The sequence below is a fragment of the Aethalodelphis obliquidens genome, unplaced genomic scaffold (genome assembly GCF_003676395.1).
Source record: "Aethalodelphis obliquidens isolate GAN/ISIS:26980383/991018 unplaced genomic scaffold, ASM367639v1 scaffold2, whole genome shotgun sequence".
NCBI classification, from domain to species: domain Eukaryota; kingdom Metazoa; phylum Chordata; class Mammalia; order Artiodactyla; family Delphinidae; genus Aethalodelphis; species Aethalodelphis obliquidens.
Window position 1 is genome coordinate 93,161,616 of NW_020837946.1, and position 27,064 is coordinate 93,188,679.

At 38.0% G+C, this 27,064-nt stretch overlaps 1 protein-coding gene across 13 annotated transcripts in view; it reads right to left on the reverse strand.

Annotated features, from left to right (window-relative positions):
- R3HDM1 (R3H domain containing 1) overlaps nt 1-27,064 on the reverse strand; it is a 181,318-nt gene that overhangs the window by 21,721 nt on the left and 132,533 nt on the right. For all 13 annotated transcript variants that reach the window (XM_027132284.1, XM_027132224.1, XM_027132213.1 and 10 more), the window contains 2 exons: nt 20,333-20,487; nt 15,992-16,143 (listed from right to left, as the gene is read on the reverse strand). In XM_027132284.1, the coding sequence (XP_026988085.1) occupies nt 15,992-16,143; nt 20,333-20,487 (307 nt within the window). The remainder of the gene's footprint in view (nt 1-15,991; nt 16,144-20,332; nt 20,488-27,064) is intronic.

Sequence of the window (27,064 nt, forward strand, 5' to 3'; positions counted from 1 at the left end):
GACAGCAGGAATGAGCCTTCCTTATGTCAGAATAAAAATCAAATATTGACTACAGAAACTTTTTCTTCAAAGGAGACAGATTTTGATTGAATTACTTTGTAGAGCAATTTATGAGTCAGTTCATTATTGAAAACAACAGGGTAATCAGCTAGCAGTTAGTGGATGCTGTCAAGGAAAAAGAGAAACAAGAGTCCAACCGAAACCACTGTGATTCCAGGATGACTGTGAGAATACCCAAAATAGTTTTCCCTGCTTGAGGAAAAAAATCAGAGGCTGAACATTTGCTGGTGGTGGGAGGTTTAAATAGACTTCATTAAAATAATCTAGTCAGTCACTAAACAAATTAACAAGTGAACAACAATAACCAGACCTGCTACAATACATTATCTAAGATGTCTAATTAAAAAAAAAAATTACAAGGCATGAAAATAAACAGTAAGGTGTAATCCATACTTTGGATGCAAGCAGGGAACAGAAACTGCCTGTGAGAAAGAACAGATTTTCACATTTATCAGAAAGGCCGTAAAGTAGCCATTACAGACATGTTCACAAAACCAAAGGAAACCATGCATAGGGAAGTAAAGAAGGAATGGTGACAAGGTTGCATTAACAAATAGAGAATATTGGGACTTCCCTGGCGGCACAGTGGTTAAGAATCTGCCTGCCGATGCAGGGGACACGGGTTCGAGCCCTGGTGGAGGAAGACAGATTAAAAGAGATTATATACGTTAAAGAACAGAGAGAAAAAGGAACACAGAAAAAAGAGCTTCAGAGAAATGTGGGGTATTGTTAAATAAACCTACACATGTATAATGGGATTATCAGAGAGGAGAGAAAGCAGCAGAAATGACATTCCAAGAAATAATGGCTGAAAACATCCCAAATTTATTGAAAAACAATAACCTACTCATCCAGAAACCTCAACAAACTCTAAGCAGAATAAATGCAGAGATCCAAAGAGATACCATAGTAAAAATGCTGAAAGTGAAAGACATGCAGCAAGAGAAAAATGACTAGTTACTTATAATGTAACCCCAGTAAGATTAACAGCTAACTTCCCAGCAGACAAGATGAAGGTCAGAAGGCAGTGGGAAAACATATTCAAAATGGTCAAGGGAAAAACCTGTTAACAAAGATTCCTATATCCAGCAAAGCTATTTTTCAAAATGATGGCAAAACTAAGACTTTCCTTAGTAAATACAAACTGTGAATTTGTTGATGGCAATAGGCACTAATTAGAACAAACACAAAAAGATAAAGAGTACAGTATTATGGACTGAATGCTTGCATCCCTCCCAAATTCATATGTTGAAACCCTAACCTCAATGTAATGGTATTTGAAGATGGGGCCATGAAGAGGTAACTAGGTTAGATGACGTCATGTGGGTGGAGCCCTGGTCCAATGAGATTAGTGCTCTTATAAGAAAAGACATCAGAGAACTTGCTCTTCCTCTGCTTGCACAGGCTGAAGAAAGGCCAAATGAGCCCACAATGAGAAGGTGGCCATCTGCAAACCAAGGGGAGAAGCCTCACCAGATATCAACCCTGCTGGTACCTTGATCTTGGATTTCCAGTCTCCAGAACAGTGAGAAAATAAATTTCTGTTGTTTATGCCACCCAGTCGTTATGGCAGCCTGAGCAGACTAATACAACCAAGAACAGGTAATTACGTAATTGGAAATACTGTAGAAATGCATATTTTCCCTCCTTTCTTCTGATTTTAGAGGCAAGTGTATAAAATAATATGTATATAATATAATGTTGGGCCTATAACATATGCAAATGTAACATATTTGCCAATAATAGCATGAAGGATGTGGGTGGGAACAAAGCTGTATGGGCTAAGGAAATGCCTACTGATGGTAAGGTAATAGTTATAACAATGTATTGTGTTTGTAATATTAATATAATATGTATAACAAGAATACCAGAAAAAAGGGGGGAAAGAGAATAGAGCAGTGTAGCAGTAACTTTTCTTTATATCACTAGAATTAAACTAGTGTAAATCAGAAGCTGACTTGGATAAGTTAAGATATATATGGTAAATCCTAGAAAAACCACCAACAAAAACCCTCTAGAAAAGTAAAATAGAAAGAAAGAAATTAAAATGCTACATTAGGAAATATTCATTTAATGCAAGAGAAAGCAGGAAAAGGAAGAATAAAAAAACAAACACAGGAGATAGAAAACAAAAAGCAAAATGGCAGACATAAGCCAAGTACATTAATAATAACATTAAATGTGAATGGATTAAATGATTCCATCAAAAGACAGAGATTGTCAGGATAAAAAATGATCCAACTATATGCTGTCTACAGGAGACACAAAGGCTGAAAATAACAGGATGGTAAAAGATATATCACACAAACAGTAACCACAAGAAAGCTGGTATGTCTATATTAATATCTGACAAAACAGACTTTAAAACAAAAACTGTATGAGATAAAGAAAGCATTTCATAATGAAAAAGGGTCAGGGAAATATAATAGTTGTAAACGTATCAGCTCCTAGTAAAGGAGCACCAAAATACATGAAACACACACTGAAAAGAATGTAAGGAGAAATATACAATTCAATGATAGTAGCTGGAGATTTCAACACTCCACTTGCCTTTTTTTTGGCCGCACCGTGCAGCTCGTGGGATCTTAGTTCCCAGACCAGGGATTGAACCCAGGCCCACGGCAGTGAAAGCAGGGAGTCCTAACCACTGGACTGCCAGGGAATTCCCAACACTCCGCTTTCAATAATGAATAGAACAACAATACAGCAGATCAACAAGGAACAGAAAACCTGGACAACACTATAAACTAATTAGACCTAAGAGACATCTACAGAACAGTCCATCCAACAATAACAGAATATACAATCTTTTCAAGTGTACGTGGAATATTCTCCCAATAGACCATATGCTGGGCCATAAAATGAACCTCAGTAAATTTAAAAGGATAGAAATAATACAAAGTATGTTCTCCAAGCACAATGGAATGAAATTAGAAATAAACAGCAGGAAAAAACTTGGGACACACACAAGTAAGTAGAAATTAAACACCACAATACTACGTTACCAATAGGTCAAAGAAGAAATCAAAATAGAAACCAGAAAATACTTTGGGATGAACGAAGATGAAGATACAACATGCCAAATCTTATGGAATGCCACTAAAGCAGTGCTTAGAGGGAAACTTATAGCTGTAAATGCCAATATTAAAAAAGAAGAAAGATCTCAGATCAATAACCTACACTTCCATCTTAAGACATTGGGTGGAGGGCTGGGGGACAGATCACCAAACCAAAAGCAAGCCAAAGGAAGTAAATAAGAAAGATTACAATGGGAATAAACAAAATAGAGAACAGAAAAACAAGATGAAAATCAGTAAAACCCAAAAGCTGGTTCACTGAAAAGATCAACAAAATTGACAACTTTTTGTTAAATTGACCAAGAAAAAAAGAGAGAAAACTCAAATTACCAGAGTCAGAAATGAAGAGGGGAGATTACTAGACTACAGAAATAAAAAGGATAATAAAATAGTATGCAAAATTGTATACCAAGAAAATAGATCAAATTCCCAGAAATATACCAACTGCCAAAACGAACTCAAGTAGAAACAGATAATCAGAATGGATCTATAACAAATGAAGAGATTGAAGTAGTAATCATAAAACATCTTACACACACACACACACACACACACAAGCCCCTGCATAGAAGGTTTCACCACTGAATTCTATCAAACATTTAAAGAAAAATTAACAATAATTCTTCATAAACTCTTCCAAAAAACATAGAAAAGAACACTTCCCAACTCATTCTATATTACCCTAATACTAAAACCAGACAAAGGCACCACAAGACCACAGACCAATATCTCTTATGAATATAAATGTTAAAATCTGACCAAGTGTGATTTATCCCAGGAATGCCAGGGTCATTTAATATCTGAAAACCAATTAATGTAATACATTATATTTTCTCAACATAATACAGAGTACCTATGAAAAATCCACAACTAACATCTTTATTAAGGTGGAAGACTGAATGCTGTCCAGTCACGAAGGAGACAAGGATGTCAGCTCTCACTACTTGTATGGAACAGTGTACTAAGCGTTCCAGCCAGAGCAATAAGGCAAGAAAATGAAATAAAAGGTACCCAAATTGAAAAGGAAGAAATAAAACAATTTCTTCACAGATGACAAGATCATGTATATGGAAAATCCCAAGAAATCTATTTAAGAAGTATTATAACTAGTAAATGAGTTCAACAAAGTTGTAGGATACAGGATCAGTACACAAAAAATAATCTGCATTTCTATACACTTCCAATGAACAATCAAAATGAAATTAAAACAATTCCATTCAAAGTATCATCATGAAGAATAAAACACTTAGGAATAAGTTTAATAAAACAAGTGAAAAATCAACTCTAAAAACTACAGAAGCATTGTTGAAAGAAATTAAAGATCTAAATAATTGAAAAACAACCCATGTTCATGGAATGGAAGAATTAACATAGTTAAGATGCCAATTCTCCAAATTAATCTACAGATCTGACACAATCTCCATCAGAATCCCAGTTGACTTCTTTGTGGAAATGGATAAACTGATTACAAAATTCATATGGAACTGCAAGGGACCCAGAATAGCCAAAACAATCTTGATAAGAGAACCAAACTGGAGGACTCACACATCCTGATTTCAAAACTTCATCAATACAGTGTGGCACTGGCACAGGATAAACAGATTAGTAGAAGAGCACTGACAGTCCAGAAATAAACCCAGACATCTATGATCATCTGATTTTCAATAAGGGTACCAAGACCATTCAATGGGGAAAGAACAGTCTTTTCAACAAATAGCACTGGGAAAACTAAATAGTTATGTGCAAAACAATGAAGTTGGATGCTTGTCTCATACCATATAAAAAATTAACTAAAAATGGATCAAAGATTTAAATGTCAGACCTAGGGGCTTCCCTGGTGGCGCAGTGGTTGGGAGTCCGCCTGCCGATGCAGGGGACATGGGTTCGTGCCCCGGTCCGGGAGGATGCCACGTGCCACGGAGCAGCTGGGCCCGTGAGCCATAGCTGCTGAGCCTGCGCATCCGGAGCCTGTGCTCTACAACGGGAGAGGCCACAGCGGTGAGAGGCCCGCGTACCGCAAACCACCACCCCCCCCCCCCCCCAAAAAAGATTTAAATGTCAGACCTAAAACTACAAAATTCTTAGAAGATATAGACATAAATCTTGGTGATCACAGACCTGGTAATAAATTCTTTGATATGATACCAAAAGCATGAGCAACAAAAGAAAAAAAGATAAAATGGACTTCATCAAAGTGAAAAACTTTTGTACTTGAAAGGACTGCATCAAGAAAGTGAAAAGACAACCCACAGAAAGAGAGAAAATATTTACAAATTATATATCTGTTAAAGGACCTGTACCAGAATATATGAAGAACTCTTACAATTCAACAATAAAAAGACACACAACCCAATTAAATTGAGCAAAGGATCTGAATATACATTTCTCCAAGGAAAATATACAAATGGCTTAAAAAGCACATGAAAAGACATTCAGTATTATTAGTCATCAGGAAAATCAAAATCACGAGATATTACTTCACACCTACTAGAATGGTTATAATAAAAAAGTCAGATAATTAACAAGTATTAAAGGATGTGCAGAGGACTTCCCTGGTGGCACAGTGGTTAAGAATCCACCTGCCAATGCAGGGGACACGGGTTTGACCCCTGGCCCGGGGAAGATCCCACATGCCGCGGAGTAACTAAGCCCACGCACCACAACTAATGAGCCTGCATTTTAGAACCCGAGCGCCACAACTACTGAGCCCGCACACCACAACTACTGAAGCCTGCACACCTAGAGCCCGTGCTCTGCAACAAGAGAAGCCACTGCAATGAGAAGCATGTGCACCGCAATGAAGAGTAGCCCTCGCTTGCTGCAACTAGAGAAAGCCCGCGTGCAGCAACAAAGACCCAACGCAACCAAAAATAAACAAAATAAATAATTTATATTAAGAAAGAAACATGTGGAGAAATTAGATCACTCATGCACTGCTTATGGAAATGTAAAACGTTGCAGCTGCTTTGGAAAACATCATCCTCAAATGATTAAACATACAGTTACCACATGACCCAGTGATTCCACTCCCAAGTATATACCTAAGAGAAATGAAAACAGATGTCTACACAAAAATGTACAAACTAACGTTTACAGCAGTAGTCAAAGGTGGAAACAACCCAAATGTCCATCAACCGACAAATGGATAAACACAATGTGATATATCCTACCATGGAGTATTATTCAGCTATAAAAAGGAGTAACCTACTGGTAATATGCTACAACATGGATGAACCTTAAAAACATTACGCTGAGTGAAAGCAGCCAGTCACAAATGACTACACATAATTCCATTGATATGAAATGTCCACATCAGGGAACTCTACAGAGACCGAAAGTAGATTAGTGGCTAGGAGATGATGGTGGTGGAGGGAGTTGGAGGGTGATAGCTAAAGAGTACGGAGTTTCCTTTTTTTCCCCCTTCATCAGTATATTCACATTAAAATTTTTAAAACTGTGATGAAATACACATAGCATACAATTTATCAACTTAATCGTTTTAAGCATATAGCTCACTGCCATTAAACACATTCACATCGTTTCACAATCATTACCACCATCCATCTCCAGAACTCTTCATCTTGCATAACTGAAAATGAACCCATTAAATGGCAATTCCCCATTCCTCCTTTCCTCAGCCCCTGGCAACCACCATTCTACTTTCTGATTCTATTCATTTGATGACTCTAGGTAACTCAAATAAGTAGAATTATACAGTATTGGTCCTTTTCTGACTGGCTTACTTCACACAGTATAATGTCTTCAAGATTCATCCATGCTGTAGCATGTGACAGAATTTCCTTCCTTTTAAAGACTGAATAATATTCCACTGTATGTGTACACCACATTTAATTTATCCATTTATCTGCTGATGGACACTTGGTTTGCTTCTACTTCAGGGTTTTGTTTTTTCTTTATAAATTTATTTATTTTATCTTTGGCTGTGTTGGGTGTTCGTTGCTGCGTGCGGGCTTTCTCTAGCTGTGGCAAGTGGGGGCTACTCTTCGTTGTGGTGCGCAGGCTTCTCGTTGTGGTGGCTTCTCTTGTTGCGGAGCATGGGCTCTAGAGCGCAGGCTCAGTAGTTGTGGCGCGTGGGCTTAGTTGCTCCACGGCATGTGGGATCTTCCCGGACCAGGGCTCAAACCCGTGTCCCCTACATTGGCACGTGGATTCTTAACCACCACGCCACCAGGGAAGCCCTACTTCAGGGTTTTTGTTTGTTTTTCCGGAGAGAAAAATGTTCTAAAATTGACTGTGGTGATGGTTGCTGCACATCTGTGAATATACGAAAAACTATTAAGCAGTACACTTAAGTGGGTGAATTGTATGGTATATGAATTTTACCTCAATAATGCTGTTTACAAAAAAGATAAATAAGGAAATAGTAGAACGGACAAAAACAGTGCATATGTAAAAGGTACACACAAAGAAGTCATATTATATGAAGTCACCCACAAAATGGTTGATGATTTAGGAAAAGTAATAGTATTCAAAACCCTACATAAAAATGTCATTGCTATCATTCATCTCTTCTCTTTATGGTTTTGCAAATATAATGACTGTTATTTCAAATTATTATTATTTTTGATGGGAGAATAGGACCCAGTGTATTCTTCTTAAGCAATAATTAGTTCACTTGAAAAGCAAGTCTCACATGTGCTACAGTTTTTAGTGACTACTAAAGATGATGTCATTGAAAACTGATGAATATTTGGCAAGGTGTGCTTTGGTTTTCTGCCTTTTTAAACCATCTGACGTCTTACTGCCAGTGATAGTCAAACAAACTTCCTGAACTTAATAACATTGCTTAGTAGACATGTGCTGTGTTCCCTGAAGATGCTGTAAGTAATCGATATAATCCATTTGGGGACTATAGTAGTCTGGGTATCACACGTTTAATTCTTTAATAATGAATTAAAGAGACTGAAGCGGGTAACAAAAAACAAGCACTCTGAATCTCAATAGTCCCAATGACTGATTCACCATCTGTGACAACCTGAGCAAATTTCACCAGAATTTAAACCAAATTTAATCAGCCTAGCAGAAAAAATAAAAATTAAAAATGAAAGTAAACTATTCAAAGGTTACTCCATATTTCTCTTGGATCATTTTTGTTGGATTTTCCTATGAATAACAACATTTTTTACAACTTGTTTTTGGAGCAATTTTAATTTTGGGGGTGGATTATATTTGTGGTAAACCTTTTAGAGGTAGAATTACAGAATAAAAAAGTACAGCAGTTTCATGTTTTGTTAAATATCATCAGACTGATTTATAGAATCAGTTTTCATATACCTAGCACCCAGCAATGTTTGTCTCTCTGCTTAGTGTTAACTGTTTTGTCCTCCTTTTTTGGTTAAGGTTGCCTTAGTTCTCATTTCTTAAGATTGTTGGGGAGAGTGAACATTTTCTCATGTGATAATTTATTATTAGTTCTTGTCAAATGGGTGAAGTACTTATTTCCATGAATTATTTGTGGAGTTCATTCTAGAACTCCACAAATAATTATCATTAATATTATCATTCTAGAACATACAGAAGTGATACAAATGTTTATAAGCTTTTATCAGACATCTGTCACATTTCCCCACATCTTGATGCTTTCTTTTTGAAATCTATCTTAATGTAACTGTGCTGAATCTTTATATCAAAACAACCTTTAAAACATTCATCTACTCTTTGATAACGCACTTCATATCTTGAATCCTAAATCAGTGAGAAAAATAAAGCAGTCAGAAAAGTATTTTCATAAACTCTTCACCACACCTATCTACATACTAATATCTGAGCCCATGCACTCTGCTTTTCCTCCATTTACCATACGCAAATCCTCTGCATTTTATTTATGGCTAACCGACTTTCCATTTGAGTGTTTACTCTCATCCGCCTTGAGGACCTTACAACTCTACCCCCTCTCTCCTATAGCAACACACCTCTTTCTGGTGTCTTTCATTTCAGCACGCAAACACTTCTTTTTTCAATTAAGAACAGGACACTCTCTCTTAACCTCATTTTCCCCTCCCATATACTACTGAAATTCAATGCTCCCTTTAGGGATGCAATTCTCAAAAGTTGTCTCTATTTAGTGTCTCCAGTTCCTCTCCTCCCATTCTCTTGCTCCTTATCTCTTAAAGTCTTCCCCCATAGTTAATGATTTTATTACCTATTTAGGGGTTTGAAATATATATACAACAAGAGTACCCAGAAATATATTATACATTTTAAAGAATTATAAGATGAAGAACTATGTAACCTCCATTTGGATTAAGAAAAGAACATCACTAAGTTTCCACAACTTTCCTCACCATGTACCTCTAACTATTGTATAGCAGTGCTCCACACGTAGGTTTAACTTTTTAAACAAATTGTTTCTGAAGGTGTTTTTTTTTTAAATTACTGAGGTTTGAGAATTCTTCATATCCTCTCTACAGAAGTACTTCTTCAGATATTTGATTTCCCAGTCAGTATATTGTTTGACTTTTCATTTTTATTCTGTTGTGTAGCCAGTTTCCAACTGGTATAATTTTCTTACTGTCTGAAAGACTTCCTTTAACATTCCTTGCAGTGCAGGTAAGCTGGTGATTAATTGTTTCAGTTTTTGCATGTTTGAAATAGTCTTTATTTCATATTTGTTTCTAAAAAATATTTCTACTGGTATAGAATTCTGTTTTTTCTCTCATAACCCCAAATACAGATGTTGTACCACTGTCTTCTGGCTTGTATTGTTTCTAACAAGAAGTCTATCGAATTCTTATCTTTGTTCCTCTATATGTAACGTGTCTTTTTTTCTCTGGCTACTTTTACAATTTTCCCTTTATAACGTTTTGAAAAGTTTCCTCCATATTTCTTTTGCCTGAGTTTGTTGAACTTTTTGGATATGCAGGTTTATGATTTTCATAAATTTTGAAACATTTCAGCCATTACTATTCAAATATTTTTTTGTCCGCCCTTTTTCTCTCTTTGGAGGATGCCAATTGCACATGCATTAGGCCCCCTGAAAAGCACTGATGCTCTGTTCATTATTTCCTAGTTCTTCTTCCTCTGTCTGAATTTTATACTGGCATTGTTTCAGTGAGTTTCAATTGACTGATTTTTCCTCATTATTGGCCTTATTAGTTTCTCACTTCCTTGCATACTTCCTAATTTTTGATTGGATGCCAGGCATTATGAATTTAACCTTGTTGACTGTTGGATATCCTTGTTTTTTTTTTTGTTTGTTTTGGCCGTGTTGGGTCTTCATTGCTGTGCGCAGCCTTTCTCTAGTTGCGGCGAGCGGGGGCTACTCTTTGTTGCAGTGCATGGGCTTCTCACTGCGGTGGCTTCTCTTATTGCAGAGCACAGGCTCTAGGTGCGCAGGCTTCAGTAGTCGTGGTGTGCGGGCTCAGTAGTTGTGGCTCGTGGACTCTAGAGCACAGGCTCAGTAGCTGTGGGGCACGGGCTTAGTTGCTCTGTGGCATGGTATCTTCCAGGACCAGGGATTGGATCTGTGTTCCCTGCATTGGTAAGCGGATTTTTTTTTTTTTTTTTGCGGTACGCGGGCCTCTCCTTGCTGTGGCCTCTCCCGTTGCGGAGCACAGGCTCTGGACGCGTAGGCTCCGCGGCATGTGGGATCCTCCCAGAACGGGGCACGAACCCGTGTCCTGTGCATCAGAAGGCGGACTCTCAACCACTGTGCCACCAGGGAAGCCCGCAAGCGAATTCTTAACCACTGCGCCAGCAGGAAAGTCCCCCTTGTATTTTTAAATAATATTTCTGAGCTTTGTTCTGAGCCACAGTTATCTGGAGACAATTTAATCCTTTTGGGTCCTGCTTGTTTAAGGCAGGACCAGAGCAGCTTTTAATCTAAGGCTAATTGTCCTCCACTACTGAGACAGTATTCTTTTAAGTCCTCTACTCAATGCCTCATGTGTTATGAGGTTTTGACATACTGGCTGGTAGGAATTTAAACTCTTCCTGTCCTTGTGTGAGCTTCAGGGATTGTTCTGCCTGTTCCTTTTGAATGGTTCTTTTCCCTGCCTTGGGGAGTTTTTGCACCTAAATGCACCAGTCAGCAATCAACTAAGACTCAAAAGGGTCCCACTTAGATCTCCAGAGCAACCTCTTTGTAACCCTCTTCTCTTCAGTATGCTGCCCTGCAAACTCTAAGCCACCTTGGCTTCCTGGGACTCCTAATTCCATCTCCTTAACTTAGACAGAGGGTCTTGCTTGGGTTCCTCCTCCCCGAGATGTGGCTAGGAAGCTCTCCCCAGGCAGCAAGCTGGAGCAATCGGAAGACTCTCTTGTTTGTTTTCCCTCTCTCAGGGTTTACTGTCCCTCACTGCCTAATGAAAACTGTTGTTTCATGTATTTGTCTCTAGTTTTAAAGTTATGGTAGGAGGATAAATTTGGTTTCTATTACTCTATCATGGCTGGAAACGGAAATCAAGAGGATGTAGGTTTTTAAGATCCTTTCATCAACATGTCTGATATTGTCCCCAACACTGATAAGTAAAACACAGGAGTTGTTTTACACAGGAGTGTGAAACACAAGAGTTGTTTTACACAGCAGTATAAAACACACTCTCAAGGAATAGAAGTTATTCACAAAATAAAATAAATAGAATATGCCAAAGGGGCACTTCCAACACAAACCTTTTCTGCTTCCTAAACTTGGAGTATCTCAGGGGATCGCTTGTTATCTAGGTTACCTATGGCCTGAAGAAATAACAAATAAAATGGCAAGCCATTCAAATTCTTGGGCTGTGAAGAAAGTCAGGATGGATTTTGAGAAACAATTTGGAAAAGCTTAAAATTTACTTGAGGAAGAAAGCTGTAAAAATCTAACGAATAATTCAAAAGTGGGTGGGAAGATTAAGAAGTGTACTCCTTTTTCCTTATGTTTAAAAAAAAAACTAACTGAATTTCTCCTTACATTAAGTTCTTTGCCTTCTGTCTTTCAAAAAAGTACTACCTATTTTTGAATAAATACTCTTCTTGACCTTTTATCTGTAAGACTTCATGAACTGCAGAACTTGTAATTTCCTTCTTAGAGTTCTTCATTTGTTATTTTGGCCACATTGTGGGGCTGGCTTATTTATTTATTTATTCATTACAAATTATTTATTTATTTATTTTTGGCTGCATTGGGTCTTCGTTGCTGCATGTGGGCTTTCTCTAGTTGTGGTGAGCGGGGCTACTCTTTGTTGCGGTGCACGGGCTTCTCATTGCGGTGGCTTCTCTTGTTGCGGAGCACGGGCTCTAGGCACGCAGGCTTCAGTAGTTGTGGCATGCGGTCTCAGTAGTTGTGGCTCATGGGCTCCGGAGCACAGGCTCAGTAGTTGTGGCGCATTGGCTCAGATGCTCCGCGGCATGTGGGATCTTCCCGGACCAGAGATTGAACCTGTGTCCCTTGTCTTGGCAGGTGGATTCTTAAACACTGCGCCACCAGGGAAGTCCCTGGTTCAATTTTGAAACCAGAGCTTATGAACAATGTAATTAAAAATATAGAAAATATAATGTTTAGAATATATGATTCCTAACAAAGTTCACATATTATGTGTACACTGAAAAATAACTTGAATGAAGACACCAAAATTTAACAGTGATTATCTCTGAGTGGTGAGATTGTAGCTGATTTGCTTTTTCACCCTTTTTTACATTTTGAAAATTTTATATTTTCAAATTTTCTACAATGACTCTGTCTTGTATGTATAATCAGGAAGACCCAAACAAGTTAAATAGAGAGAACACTCTTTTAACGGACAAAATGTAGATGCAGGAGAATTATTTTGCCCAATAGAAACTCACTGAGAGAGACTGAAAAATGAAAAGATTTTTGCATGAAATAACACCTCTCCTCTTTATTCTTTAAAGATATCTACTTAAAAATTATTAATCTAAAATAGAGACTTCCAAAAAAATAAAATAAAATAGAGACTTCCCTGGTGGTGCAGTGGTTAAGAATCCACCTGCCAATGCAGGGGACAAGAGTTTGAGCCCTCGTCCGGGAAGATCCCACATGCCATGGAGCAACTAAGCCCGTGCGCCACAACTACTGAGCCTGCGTTCCGGAGCCCATGAGCCACAACTACTGAGCCCGCATGCCACAACTACTGAAGCCCGTGCGCCTAGAGCCCATGCTCCGCGACAAGAGAAGCCACCGCAATAAGAAGCTTGTGCACCTCAACAAAGAGTAGCCCCTGCTCACTGCAACTGGAGAAAGCCCACGGGCAGCAAGAAAGACCCAATGCAGCCAAAAATAAATAAATAAATTTATATTAAAAAATTACTATTATCACTCATTTTTGGTGAGTTTACAAGAAATGGAATAGCTATAAGTATCCTCTTCCCTTCCTATTTAACATTATTTTTGTCCATATAACTTAATTTACTAATTAATTTTGCTGATAAATAAAAGCTGTTATATCCAATGAAGAGAAAATAAACATTCTGAAAAGGCAGTGTTTTAGCACCAGAAGTAACTTTCTCATTACATTTTATTTCTCTAGGCTAAGTGTTAACAAATTCCCTTTTAATAACAACAGAAGTAAAAGTTCACTAAAACATGTGGTTCAGATTGAGACTCTGTTATTGACAATTATTTCAAAGGATGGCTGAGGCAAACAAAAAACCAAAATGCAAAACCAGAAGTTTAGGAGAAATTAAAGGAATCCAAAACAGTTCCAGAAGTAGGACAAAGGGGACACTAGAGGGATACTAGTTTACAAAATGAGGAAAAACAGACTATGCAGATGGAAAAGGGAAAAAGACTTAAAAGTAGGTTTTCTTTTTCATTATTTCATAAAGATTCTGTGAAACCTTTTTTTTAGAGTTCTGAAAAATAAAGGTTACAGTCTCTTCAAGTTCCCCTCTCTGTACGCTAGCCCTTTGAGATTGCAGATCAAAGACAAAAGTATATTCTCCTTTTGAGTTTCAAGATAAAAATGGGAAAATAAATGGTAACACAAAAAAACCCCAAATGGGAGCATTTTGAAAATATTATCCAACTAGCCTGCCCATTTTTGCAGACTGTAGGAATGAAATTAGATTTTTCTCTACATCATAGACAGAAATACCATGATTTGTTGTAAAACTAGTTTCTCTGACCGGTACATGGCTTGCTGAAAGTGACAAGACACATGATTTGTATCAGGCCATGCTAAATCCTCATAGTACACATAACAACACAATCCAATCCAAACACAAAATTGCCTCAGTGATAACTGACTGGTTGAGCTGAAAGTAAAGATAATTCAAATTCCACTTTTCTGCATAAGGAGCCGCCACAAGAAAATGGATTGCTAAGCAACTCAAGCTAAGGAAGACATTTTTCAGAACAAAGGCTCACTTAGTGTTCTTACAGAAATCTTATAATCTGGTAATGTTTTAGTATAAACATGAGTGTTTGGATCAGGACCCTATAGCTTAGAGTTTAAGACATACTTTCCCCCTGTGAACAAACTGAGATTTATTATACTTGCTGGTGTGGAGTAATTGACACAGTTTTACCTTAGGACACTGGGTCTTGGATGAAATTTTACAATGACAGATATTATGACTTTCTTGCAAATGTGTAAAATATTACTGGGTTATGGAGACTTGTGCATAGCTGAAGTGTACAGATGAAAAAAAGGGCTGGTTAGCATAGGTCAGTGAGTCTCAACTCTTATTGCCAGAAGAATCACCTGGAAGGCTTTAAAAAATAATGGGAAATTTTAACACAGTATAAATTTCTATTTTCAGGACTTCCCTAGCAGTCCAGTGGTTAAGACTCCGTGCTTCCATTGCAGGGGATGCAGGTTCAATCCCTGGTCCGGGAACTAAGATCCCGTGTGCTGCACAGTGAGGCCCCCAAAAAATGTTTTTTAAATTTTCACTGTGCAGCAGCTCTACCACAAAAGAGCTGGGGCTCATCATTGTATAAAACTCCAAAGTTGCCTGTGAGATTTCAACCAACTTGTTTAAAAAGCCTGGGCCTTTTCAGTTTGTGGTATCCACAGAGAGGAGGAAACATGTGAGTTCCTCAGGTGTGTATGTATGTGTGTTTATGACAACAAATAAAATGAGAGTCAAGTCCCCATTTTCCCAAACAGATTCAATGAAGCAAATACTGCAACCCCTTCTTCACCTCTAAATACCATCTGTAACCATAACTGGGTGACAGCCTCTTATCAGCAATTCTACCTTCAGACTCCTTATTAAAAAGAGCACCAAGGCTACTCTGGCAACCTTACAGAAATGTCATGAGAATAAATGAAAGACTGTAATCCACTCTGAACAGCAGACTAAAAGTACCCAACTCAAAGGAAGACTATTTTTTTTTTAACACATTAGGCTTATCAGAGAAGTTTCTGTTCTTTTAAGTTAAGTGGCTAATGGAATACTTCACGACTTGCTTTAATATAGACCTACTATCATTTGCTTCTCATATGCCTCCCTCCTCTTACTGATGAAAAAGGAGCTCCCCAGAGCCTGAAAGATTCCAGCAAGATATTTTGCTCTTGAAGTTATATACAGGAAATACATTCTCCCCAGACTCTTACAAAAACCTTAAATATTAACACATAAACGCTCTTAACTCTAAGATCTATGGCCAACTATTGATTCCACTTAGGTGAGTAAAAGGAGACTGGCCTACTACTTTTCAGGCACATGAGAGAAAATTTGATTCTCCATTGGTTTACATATGGAATGCCTTGCTTATACTGATTTTGTTAAAAAAAATGCTAGATAAATAGATCGTATTGTAGTTTTTCTATTCTAGATTAGAGAATGATCTCAGGTTATGCCCCTTAGGCAACTTTAAAATTAGCAACAGACCACAATCCTGATAAACAATGAGGAGCTATAAGATTAGGCTTTTTATTCATACTCACCTTAAATTATTTTGTTGGCCAGGTGGAATGATGCTATAGTAAACTGGCATTCCTGCTGTAGGCATAGATCCTTGATTAGACTGATTAGGGAACATAACAGGCTGTTGATAAGTCTGATGGGCAATTCCTTGAGAACCTTGAGGCAGTGAAACCTAAAATTTGAAAGGCAATTTAAAGGCAAAAACGTTCTTTAAAACCTTGCAAATGTTAATGTCTCCAGCCTCCATAAACTTTCAAGTGTGAGCAGTTAGGAATAAGGTAAAACTGCCAATAGGCTGTCCTGATAAGTTAGTTACAGCATTACCACTTTATTTCAATGTTCCTTTTAGCTGGTTATTGTTTTTGGCTAGCATTTATCAATAGTACAGTAGGCTAGGAGTTATGACTCACATCCCAAAGTAGAAGTTATCTTATTATTTTTATTTTAAAAATTTATTTATTTATTTATTTAATTTTTGGCTGCGTTGGGTCTTTGTTGCTGCACGCGGGCTTTCTTTAGTTGCAGGGAGCCAGGGGTTACTCTTCGTTGTGGTGTGCAGGCTTCAGTAGTTGTGGCAGGCGGGTTCAGTAGTTGTGGCTCACGGGCTCTACAGCACAGGCTCAGCAGTTGTGGTGCATGGGCTTAGTTGCTCCGCGGCATGTGGGATCTTCCTGGACCAGGGATCGAAGCCATGTCCCCTGCATTGGCAGGTGAATTCTGAAACAATGTGCCACCAGGGAAGTCCCAGAAGTTATTTTAAAAAAGAAACAGTTTCCAAATAAGGATGACCCTTTCACATGGAAAGAGTAATGCAATTTACCTCAGGTAGAGCGAAGTAAAACTCAGATGGGGTACTAGTGAGATACACTGGATCAGAAAGTGTGAGCTCTGAAGCTTAAGATATCTAGATGTGATACAGACTCCATCAATTTTACTATATATGTGACACTGGGCAAACGACTTAACTCAGATTCTGAGGCCCCAGAGTTCATTATCTGCAAAAACAGGATGCCACCTCCACCTCAGGAGGGGTATTATCTCCATTATAATCTCCATTTACAGGATCTGGCACAGCAGGCATCTGATGAACAGTGGATCTTTCAATTCTCTGTTTTCCACATTCATCTACATAGAAACCACATGAACATAATCAGGAATTCCCTGGTGGTGCAGTGGTTAAGAATCCGCCTGCCAATGCAGGGGACACGGGTTTGATCCCTGGTCTGGGAAGATCCCACATGCTGTGGAGCAACTAAGCCCGCGAGCCACAACTACTGAGCCCTCATGCCACAACTACTGAAGTCCACAGGCCTCGAGCCCGTGCTCTACAACAATATAAGACACTGCCATGAGAAGCCCGCGCAACACAACCAAGAGTAGCTCCCGCTCGCCGCAACTACAGAAAGCCCGCGCACAGCAATGAAGACCCAACGTGGCCAAAAATAAATAAATTAAAAAAAAAAACACAAAAAAACACATGAACATAATGGATTCACTTCTCTAGTTTCCAGTTTCTAAAATAGAAACCACAACGGCATAATGGTTTTGTAATTTACAAGTGCACCACATTAGTTGCATTACAATGATTTTGGTAAATAAAGCCTGTGTAAAAGCTTCTGATGATGATGTCAGCAACAGTAGTAACAGTGATGACAATCAAAGTTAACATTACCGAGTACTTACTACCATGTTCAGGTTCCAAGAACTTTATGTATATTATTACATCAAGTCTTCCTAACAACCCTAAGAAGTTACTTTTATCATCCTTGTTTTATAGAAGGGGTTAAAAATTGAGGTTAATAACTTGCCCAAGGTTGTATAGCTAGTAAGGAGAAAAGTTGGGGTTTGAACCCATGCCCACTGGCTCCAGAGCCTTAGTTCTTTAACCACTTCATCATTCTCTATACCTGGGCTCTGTGATTTATAAGTTGATGATTAACTTCTAAGTCTTGCCTATATAACATGTTTCTAAACTAGTAACTAGTCCTTTCAAAATACACAGTAATCTCTTAGACTACTTTCAATTTGGCTCAGCAGCAAAGATAAAGTTGTTGCTTTGATGTATCCAATTTTTTATGACAAAATATATTTCAGTCTTTTTGTCTACTGAGGCAGTGTAACATCCTAAGATTATTTCTGATTCTATCTAAGTTAGGGTATATGCAAGATCTAGGAAAAATGGCAACTCAATCTAGATGATTTAAGCTACAGAATAAATTTGTAACTAGTGGTAAAGAAAAAACTGAAGTACCAAAAGAGAGGAAACTGTACTTGAGAATGTACAGCCGCAGAATATACTCTACTGAGTAGATGACTTTTCAGGTTTATTATTTATTTGTTAATTTAAATTTTTATTTTTTCAGCCGTGATGCACGACTTGCAGGATCTTAGTTCTCCGACCAGGGGTTGAACCCAGGCCCTTGGCTGTGAAAGCGACGAGTCCTAACCACTGGACTGCTAGGGAATTCCTTTGGGCTTATTTTTTAGATGACAGTTTATTACCACCCTAGCTTATCTAACCAAATGTAGTAGGAAGCATGAAGCAACCTGTCATTCACTGCTTATCAGAGCAATACATCTCACAGTCATTCACCCAGTGGAAGGATTACATGAAATACCATGAGAAAATAATTTATAACTTGTAAAAAAGTATGCTATAGAAATGATAATAATTGTCTTAGCTCTGAAACACTTTCAGTATCTAGCTCCATTTTTAAAAACTACACTAACAAGGATGTAATTTATTTTAAACTTATATTTCTTTTTTTTATAGTTAATCCACCAGTTAATTTTCCAGTGTTAAACTAATCTTTCTTTTATTTATTTGTTTATTTATTTATTTAGTCTAGTCTGCACCAGGTCTTAGTTTTGGCATGCAGGATCTTTAGTTGCGGCATGCGGACTCTTAGTTGCAGCATGCATGCGGGATCTAGTTCCCCGACCATGGATTGAACCCGGGCCCCCAGCACTGGGTGCATAGAGTCTTACTCACTGGACCACCAGGGAAGTCCCTAAACTTATATTTCAAGGGAGATCTTATTTACACAGTGCCTGGGCATCTAACAGATGCTCAGCAGACTAGATTAGGTAGCATGACCAGGGTCCTTGAGAAGGGAGAGCTCCTGTCTAATATCTAGCTACAGAAGAAGTAGGGGATGGACAGTTTCATGGGCCTCGGCTTAAGCAGGGTGGACTGGAGTAAAAAGCATGGAGGATTTGAGAGAAAAGAAAGATATAAAATCTAGTTTCAGGATGTATCTTCTTTTTTCCTTAGTTGCTTTCTATTATCAAGGGGCTTCAAAAGTAGACATATTCTTAGTGCTCAGAAGTCCTCAACAATTCCACATTTTACATTTTAATTACAATTTTCATTTTCTGCAATTACAAGAATATGCTACCTCCTTTGCTCATATCCTTCCCCATCCTCAGAATGCCTTAACTAATTTATGCCCATAATTTTCTTTTAAGAGCTGATTAAAGGTTTATACCTTTCTAGAAGACTTCTGTATTAAGTCCCTAACCTATTCATGGCCATATTTCACAATTCCTTCAGTTAGTGGTCTGTATATTATCATCAATTTGTTGACCTGTGTTTAGATGTACATTTATCTTCCCAGCTAGATTATTTTTACCTTGTTGAGATGAATGATAACGGCCTTTGGATTTCTTAACATTCGAGTCAGTTATGGGAAACCATGAGGCTAATAAAACAAACTCACTCACAGGTTATTCCAGAAAGGTAAAGGAAGGTAAAATAAATTTCTGGAAATGTGCCATAGATGGGCTAAAGAAATCTGACTTATTCATGAAACAGTAGGTATTTCTACTTTAGAACTATAAATTAAAATCCATGACATTTTCAATACATGACATACTCTTCCTTTTTTTGATTTAGTGAGGGGGAAAAAGCTCAGTTCCAGCATGGGAAATTGCACATCCTTCTCTATTCTATATATACTGACTTATAATCTGTACTGTATTTCATATACCTACCTCTACCTTTATTTTTCCCTCCCATTCCATTCTCCTCAAGAGATTTTCTAAGGAGCTGAAGAATAGAATAAGACACTTGCTCATATATTGATACTTATGTATTGAATAGCTGGAAACACAGACAATGCCAGAAAAATCTACTTCTCAAAATTAATATGGTTCAGATATTTTTTTCTAAGTTAATGAAGTGAATGAATGATGCAATAAGTGAGGACAGAACAAAGCTGCAATGACTAATAAAACTCTTGAGACTATAAAGTTATGTATTACAGAAGCATTTTCCCCATATTAAACGGAGAAGAATGTAGCTGCGCATTTTAGTTATTCAAAATCCCCTCTACCCAATGCAGGTAAGAGCGACCACGTACCTGATATGATGGCACTGAAGGATAGGGGATGACCACTCCTTGAATCTGATTTCCAATGCTGTTCGGCTGGCCACCAACTAGGCTCTGACTCTGGGGTTGCTGAACTCCAACTATCCCCTGGTAGTTTTGCTGCTGGTTGGGCATAACTTGATAACCTGTAATGGCACAGTGAGTTAAATCCTGCTTTGAATTTAATTTATTTCACTAGCAGTATGTTTTTGTATTTTAAGCAAGTACTCTGTGTTCTAAGATGACAGAGTTTTGTTTAAACAGCAAGTCTCAAAAATCTTCTGTTATGCGAGCTAACATTTAAAAGGTTTACTATGTAGGTAACCCAAGTCAGCTACCCTCTCCGCCCTCCCAAAATAACACTCAAATAAAATCTGGGTACAAAGATTTCCTTTGCAGTTGAGGAAATTTATAGGGCCACAGACTTGGTTTATATACACAATTACTAGTTAGTGTGTAGTACAGTCTGTTATTAAAAATAGTTTCTGTGGGCCAGGACTGGCTACATAATTTGTGGGACCCAGTGCAAAAGCAAAATGCAGGGCCTCTTGTTAAAAAATGGAGAGTTTTGAGTTGGTAGTAGTAGAACTAGTCCTTCTGGAGACTGAAAACAATGGCAGGGGGGAACCACTTTTATAGAATAGTCGTATGTTTGAAAAACCACACTAAGATACGAATCCTTGTATTAGGAATGTGTCAAGGGCACAAGGAAAAATTGAGTTACCTAGCGATTTTTAAGGTTATTTCCTTATATTATTAAGGTCACTTAACAGAGGAACAGATCATTAGAGGGGTTAAGCAATCTGCCCAAAGTTCACAAATCAAAAACCTAAGGGACAGTTCTTCCTAAACTGAAGGCACTGTTGGTAATTTAACTAGTAAGTTAAGAGTATAAACATACTTTTATTAAGTGAATTTATCAGTTATTTAAACAAGAATCCACAATGATAAGCTTTGAGTAGTGAATATGAATTGTACAATATGTGTCTCCTGACCCTAAGAGGATTCCTTTAAGTAAACCAGTTAGCTCAAGACTTATGTAAATTACTAAAAACTACCACAAATCCTTTTTTTGCTTTTTTTTTTAAAGAAACCAGATAAAAATAAATAACTGACCTTCTAATCAGGGTATCTAAAAAGCTTCTACAAAGATAAACCAAACTATGGCATTGCCTATACAAACTTCCACAACTAAAGGTCAGCGAAATGATTTCTCTGATAGCACCATAAATCTATTCTGCTACCTTATAAATATCAAGATTTCATCTCCATCCTTATTAATTCCTAAAGCAACAGGAATGGCAAAGATCCCATCTCAGGTATTGATTGTAGACAAGGGTATCACTCACTGCAGTTGCCTGGAAGCCTCAATGATTCCACTCAATGGCTAAATAATTGAATAAATTCTAACATCAACCTTCTCTAAAGATATGAATACAAAACATATCTGGTAACTAAGCAACGTATTAACAACAAAGTAAAAATCAAGTACAAATCCAGTTATAGTGAATACTTTGATAGTGAAGGGTTTTATAAAATGATGCTATTTCTATGGCAACAGTGCTTTATTGCCATGTTTCAAATGAGTTCTCGCCAATCTAGCTTTCCCAAAAACTGTATATTATGGTCCTTATGTGTAATAAAGTGTTAACATGCTGTTTCTGAAACACTTCTCCCTGTGAAATTCCTATAGTCCTCAAATCTGGTGGTAAAGAAGCTTCTTTCTTTCTTTCTTTCTTTTTTCCGGTATGCGGGCCTCGCACTGCTGTGGCCTCTCCCGTTGTGGAGCACAGGCTCCGGACGCGCAGGCTCAGCGGCCATGGCTCACGGGCCCAGCCGCTCCGCGGCATGTGGGATCTTCCCGGAGCGGGGCACGAACCCGTGTTCCCTGCATCAGCAGGCGGACTCTCAACCACTGCGCCACCAGGGAAGCCCAAGAAGCTTCTTTCTTGCTCCTTAGCCTAATAATTAACAACCAACCCTATTTTCAGTTTACCAAATAACAAGTATTTCAAATTCATACTCAAGTCCAAATATCATCGAAACGTACACTGACACATTTCCACCCCTAGGAAAAGAAAGGGCAGGAATGGAAATGGGATGTGAAGACCCTTTTTTGTGTTGGAAACACCACCTCTCATCCACACATACATCTATTGCAGGGTCAGAATTTGGGCTCAGCTCTTTATAGACTGGGAAAGTAACTTCTTACAATGGTCTTGTCCGAATTACAGTCCACTAAAATTAAAAAGAAAAATGTGACCACCTAGCAGAATTCACTGTAACATAATGTGACTTAAATACCTTGACTTAAATAGTCACGTCCCCCTAAGAAACTCAAGTGTTTTTCAAACTATTTTTGTATTTTATTCATTGCCAGTATTTGGAGGTTCACCTTGTTTGCCTCCTGCCTGCAACTCCCTCTTATGGAAAGAAATCTGACACAGAAAACTTCAATACATAGCTATAGATTTCATGACACAGTGGTCTAATGCAGCATCACCTGGACACTACATCATGGAATTCACACCGATAAATTTCCAATGGTATTTTAGATTCTTTAATGCAACCTTAACTCCACTAATATCCATTCCTACAAATGTATATATATATATCTCCACACAAACATCACATTTTGAAAATGTGCAACATAACATAAAATCTAAAACATCTGACTCTAGCACCTCATTTGTCATAGACGGTTATGTAAAGATGCTGTGAGCTCAAGATGTGCCTGGAGGGTGATAAACGGTGAGTGAAACACGGTCCCTATCTTTGAAATTAGGCATTCTTAGCCATGACACCGTAACAGAAGAGCAGAATAAACAGGGCATTATGAAATTAAGAGGGAGAAGTTAATCCTGGCTGGTATTCACAGAGGAAGTAACATATGAGCCTGGACTTAAAGAAAAGGTCTGGACAAAGTAAAAAACATATTTGAGGAACAGGGAAGAAAAGTGGAAGATGAAGGCAGAATATTGGTGGAGAACCAGAGATTTTACAAGTAGAAAAGCAGTGAGAACTACTAAGAGGTTCCAGATTTTAAAGACTGTGAAAGTAGAAAAAATAACTAATATTAGTACTTCATTCAGAAGTAGCACAAATAAACTGGGAACATGTTTTTAAATAACAGTGGAGCTAATAAAAATAAGAATGTCAAACACATTAAAAGAAAATACCTTCCTAAGAAGCTCTCTTATTAATCTTCTCATAATTTTGTTCATTGCCTCATTCCATATTTTTCTTTTTTCTTTTTCTTTTTTTTTGGGGGGGTACGCGGGCCTCTCACTGTTGTGGTCTCTCCCGTTGCGGAACACAGGCTCCGGACGCGCAGGCTCAGCAGCCACGGCTCACGGGCCCAGCCACTCCGCGGCATGTGGGATCTTCGCCGACCAGGGCACGAACCCGTGTCCCCTGCATCAGCAGGCGGACTCTCAACCACTGCGCCACCAGGGAAGCCCTATTCCATATTTCTTAAAACTCGACAGGTAATATAAAATTGTTCTTGTTAACTGTTCTCTCATGGCTTGTGTACACGTTTAAAAACCCCCCCAAATAGAAATGGTGTGCTTTTTAAGGGCAGGGTTAGAAGATTGTAACACCCTACCCACCCCGTTAAAGGAAAAAACCCCCAAAATATCCATATTGGTTATCAAGCAAATAAGCCAAAAAAGTGGGCACTTAATATTTATACTTACTAAGTAAACAGCGAGGAAGAACATATTCTTAACAGAATGGAATCAAAATAATACACGCTTCTACACAAAACCAGGCTGACTGAGAATGAATGGCCAGTTTCTCACTGTCCACGTTTAGTGAATGGCTTTTGATAGCAAAAGCAGTACTTAAGTTTTAAGATAACATGTTTATATAATAAGGTTAAACATATTTGCCTTTTCATTAAAATGAAACTTAATCCCATGAATACAAACCACCTCAGTCTAGAATCATGGATCACTCATTATGCCTCTCCTTAAAAAATGCATAGCATGGGGCTTCCCTGGTGGCGCAGTGGTTGGGAGTCTGCCTGCCGATGCAGGGGACGCGGGTTCGTGCCCCGGTCCGGGAAGATCCCACGTGCCGTGGAGCGGCTGGGCCCGTAAGTCATGGCCGCTGAACCTGCGCATCCGGAGCCTATGCTCCGCAACGCAACGGGAGAGGCCACAACAGTGAGAGGCCCACATACCAAAGGGAAAAAAAAAAAAAAATGCACAGCAGCCGAATCACAGTAATTTTCATGTAATTAACCTCAAAGTGTTTACTTGATAAGGAAGAAAAGAACTGTTTTAGTTCATATCTAATATGTAAAGCTTGAAATGAAGGTTTAATTTGAACACTGCTGGGGAAAAAGGGACATTAAAAACACCTTTGAAAAAGCTTTATTTGATTATAAAATAGGTTTTCATGGAAGAAAATTTGGAAAATACAAAAAAGGGGAAAAGTCAGGGTGGAAAAAACCACTTTTGCTTAACAGTCACTTGTAGATAATCACTATTTACATCTTGTATATATGGTTAGCCTTATTTTCCCTGCATAGATAGCAACATACATACCCACTTACATTGTTTATAGAAATGGACCATATGACACATTCTGTTTCAAAACCTTTCTCCATGCAATGTTTCCATAGCTAATCAATAGGGCTTGTACAAAGCTATGGGAAGGAAGCATTTAAGTAAATTTTCTTAGAACATATTTAGACCTCAAGTTAACAATAAAAGGATGAGAAAAAAACTCAGCTGATCAGAACTCTCTACTGCCCTTTAGGAGGAAGGCATGTGTCAAGAAGATTACAAGACAAAAAGACCAAGTATTTTAGGACAAATTATGGCAGCTTCTGGTTTCCATTCTGCAACCCAGCCCAAACACAAATTTAGCCCAAATCCCTAAGCATTTTCATTCAGAATACTACATAATTATCATTTCTTAGATAGCAGGACAAGGCAATAATAGTAGCTAACATTTACATGACATTCACTAGGTTTTAGGTACTGTTCTAAGCACTTTCATATGCTAACTCTTTTAGTGCTCCCAATCTCATGAAGTCTTACTATCTCCATTTTTCAGATGAAAAAAACCCCAAAAGCACAGAGAGGTTCACATTTTGTCCAAGGTTACCAGCTGTTAAGTGCTGTAGCTGGGATTTGCACATAGTAGTCTGATTGTAAACTTTACTTTTCTCAGGGAAAAATGCTGAAGTAGAAAGAGTACTACAGTAATACTGCTCAAATAAGCAGAACACTTAAACACCTGACCTCCTTCCATTTTCTGAGAATTTTGGTTAATGAAGACTTTTACTGTAGTTTAACAGAAGTTAAACAGAGTCTAAGTCTTAACAGAAATTTAATTACAGGAAAACAAAGAATTATTGTAAATAGTCAATCAACCAGGAAAGTTTTTTTTTTTTCATTTGAAGATTATTTGTGAGTATTAAGTGTTGTTACCTAAAACAGAATCAGAGTGAAAGGTGGTTGAGCAGTTAGTCCAGACTGGAGCTATACAAACTTCCGGGCTGAAAACAAGACCAGGTGTCACAGGGTTTCCACTACTCCCCAGATGCATGGTTTGTGACCTCTTTATTTCAAGGTTACATTTCTTTGTCTCATTATAATAAGATTTCACATGTATATAAAACAACTGGGAAGGGGAAGAAGACGCTCAAATGGTGACATATTTCAGGTTCCATGTTCCCTGGTCTGGGTCTCTCACTCAGCCTGAGCATTTCCATGTCAATCTCCAATGTTCCTCTTTGGGTTTTAGCTTTGCTATTTTACCTCAAAGGCTGCCTTTACTCAAAACGTATACTCTCCTGCCATATTCCGGATGAGTATACAGAAGATTTCTCCAGCAGAATTTTCATAAATGTGGCTCTCCTCTCCATCAAGTTGAACTGCTTTGCCAAGAAGTGAGTTTTTACCAATGGGGCAATGCCAGCTTTAACCTGGACACTGTGTATATAAAGGGGCATGTCCTGTAACAGGGGTGAGCCCTTCAAGTTCTTGTGAAGCAGTGGCTCTTTTCTACATACTGAATAAGCTTTACATTCATTTTTACATTCCAGGCAGGAAAACCCACCAGGTTTGAGGTTTGAACCACACTGAACAGGAAGCTGTCAGGGGCTGAGGAATCTAACTTAAAAAAAAAAAAAAGCAAAAAGCATCATTTAACATTTGATACATTGTATGGCTGGTATCCCAGGAAGGAAATTCTACTGGCATTAGGACAAGTACCTGAACTGTTTTTCAAGAAGTCGTGATGTTTGATCACTCATTCCAATACTTAACGACAAACAACAGTCCAGTAACTAGTTACAAAGTATACAATTTTAGAGTATACTCTCTAAAGAACATGATATTAAATGCTGCAAAAAGATTACTGGACTTTTTTTGAATGACATAAGACCATGGGATCTATGTTGGTTATTAAAGTTACTATAATCACAAGCAAAACTAGAAATATTCACTTGGAAAGCACTAAAAAAGACAAGAAGTGCACAACATCATTCTACTAATCCAATTAAAGATAAGCCCCTTACTATTGTTTATGCAAGACAAAATCATGAATAGTTTATTAGCAACATAAAGGACCATGTAATTACAGACATGCCTCACTTTATGCACACTTGCTTAATAAAATTTACATCTTAAAGAACTGTTCAAGTTGCTTTAAACCTGTGTTTAAACATTCACGCTGCAGAGCATCAACTGTTACAGTGGCACTTAT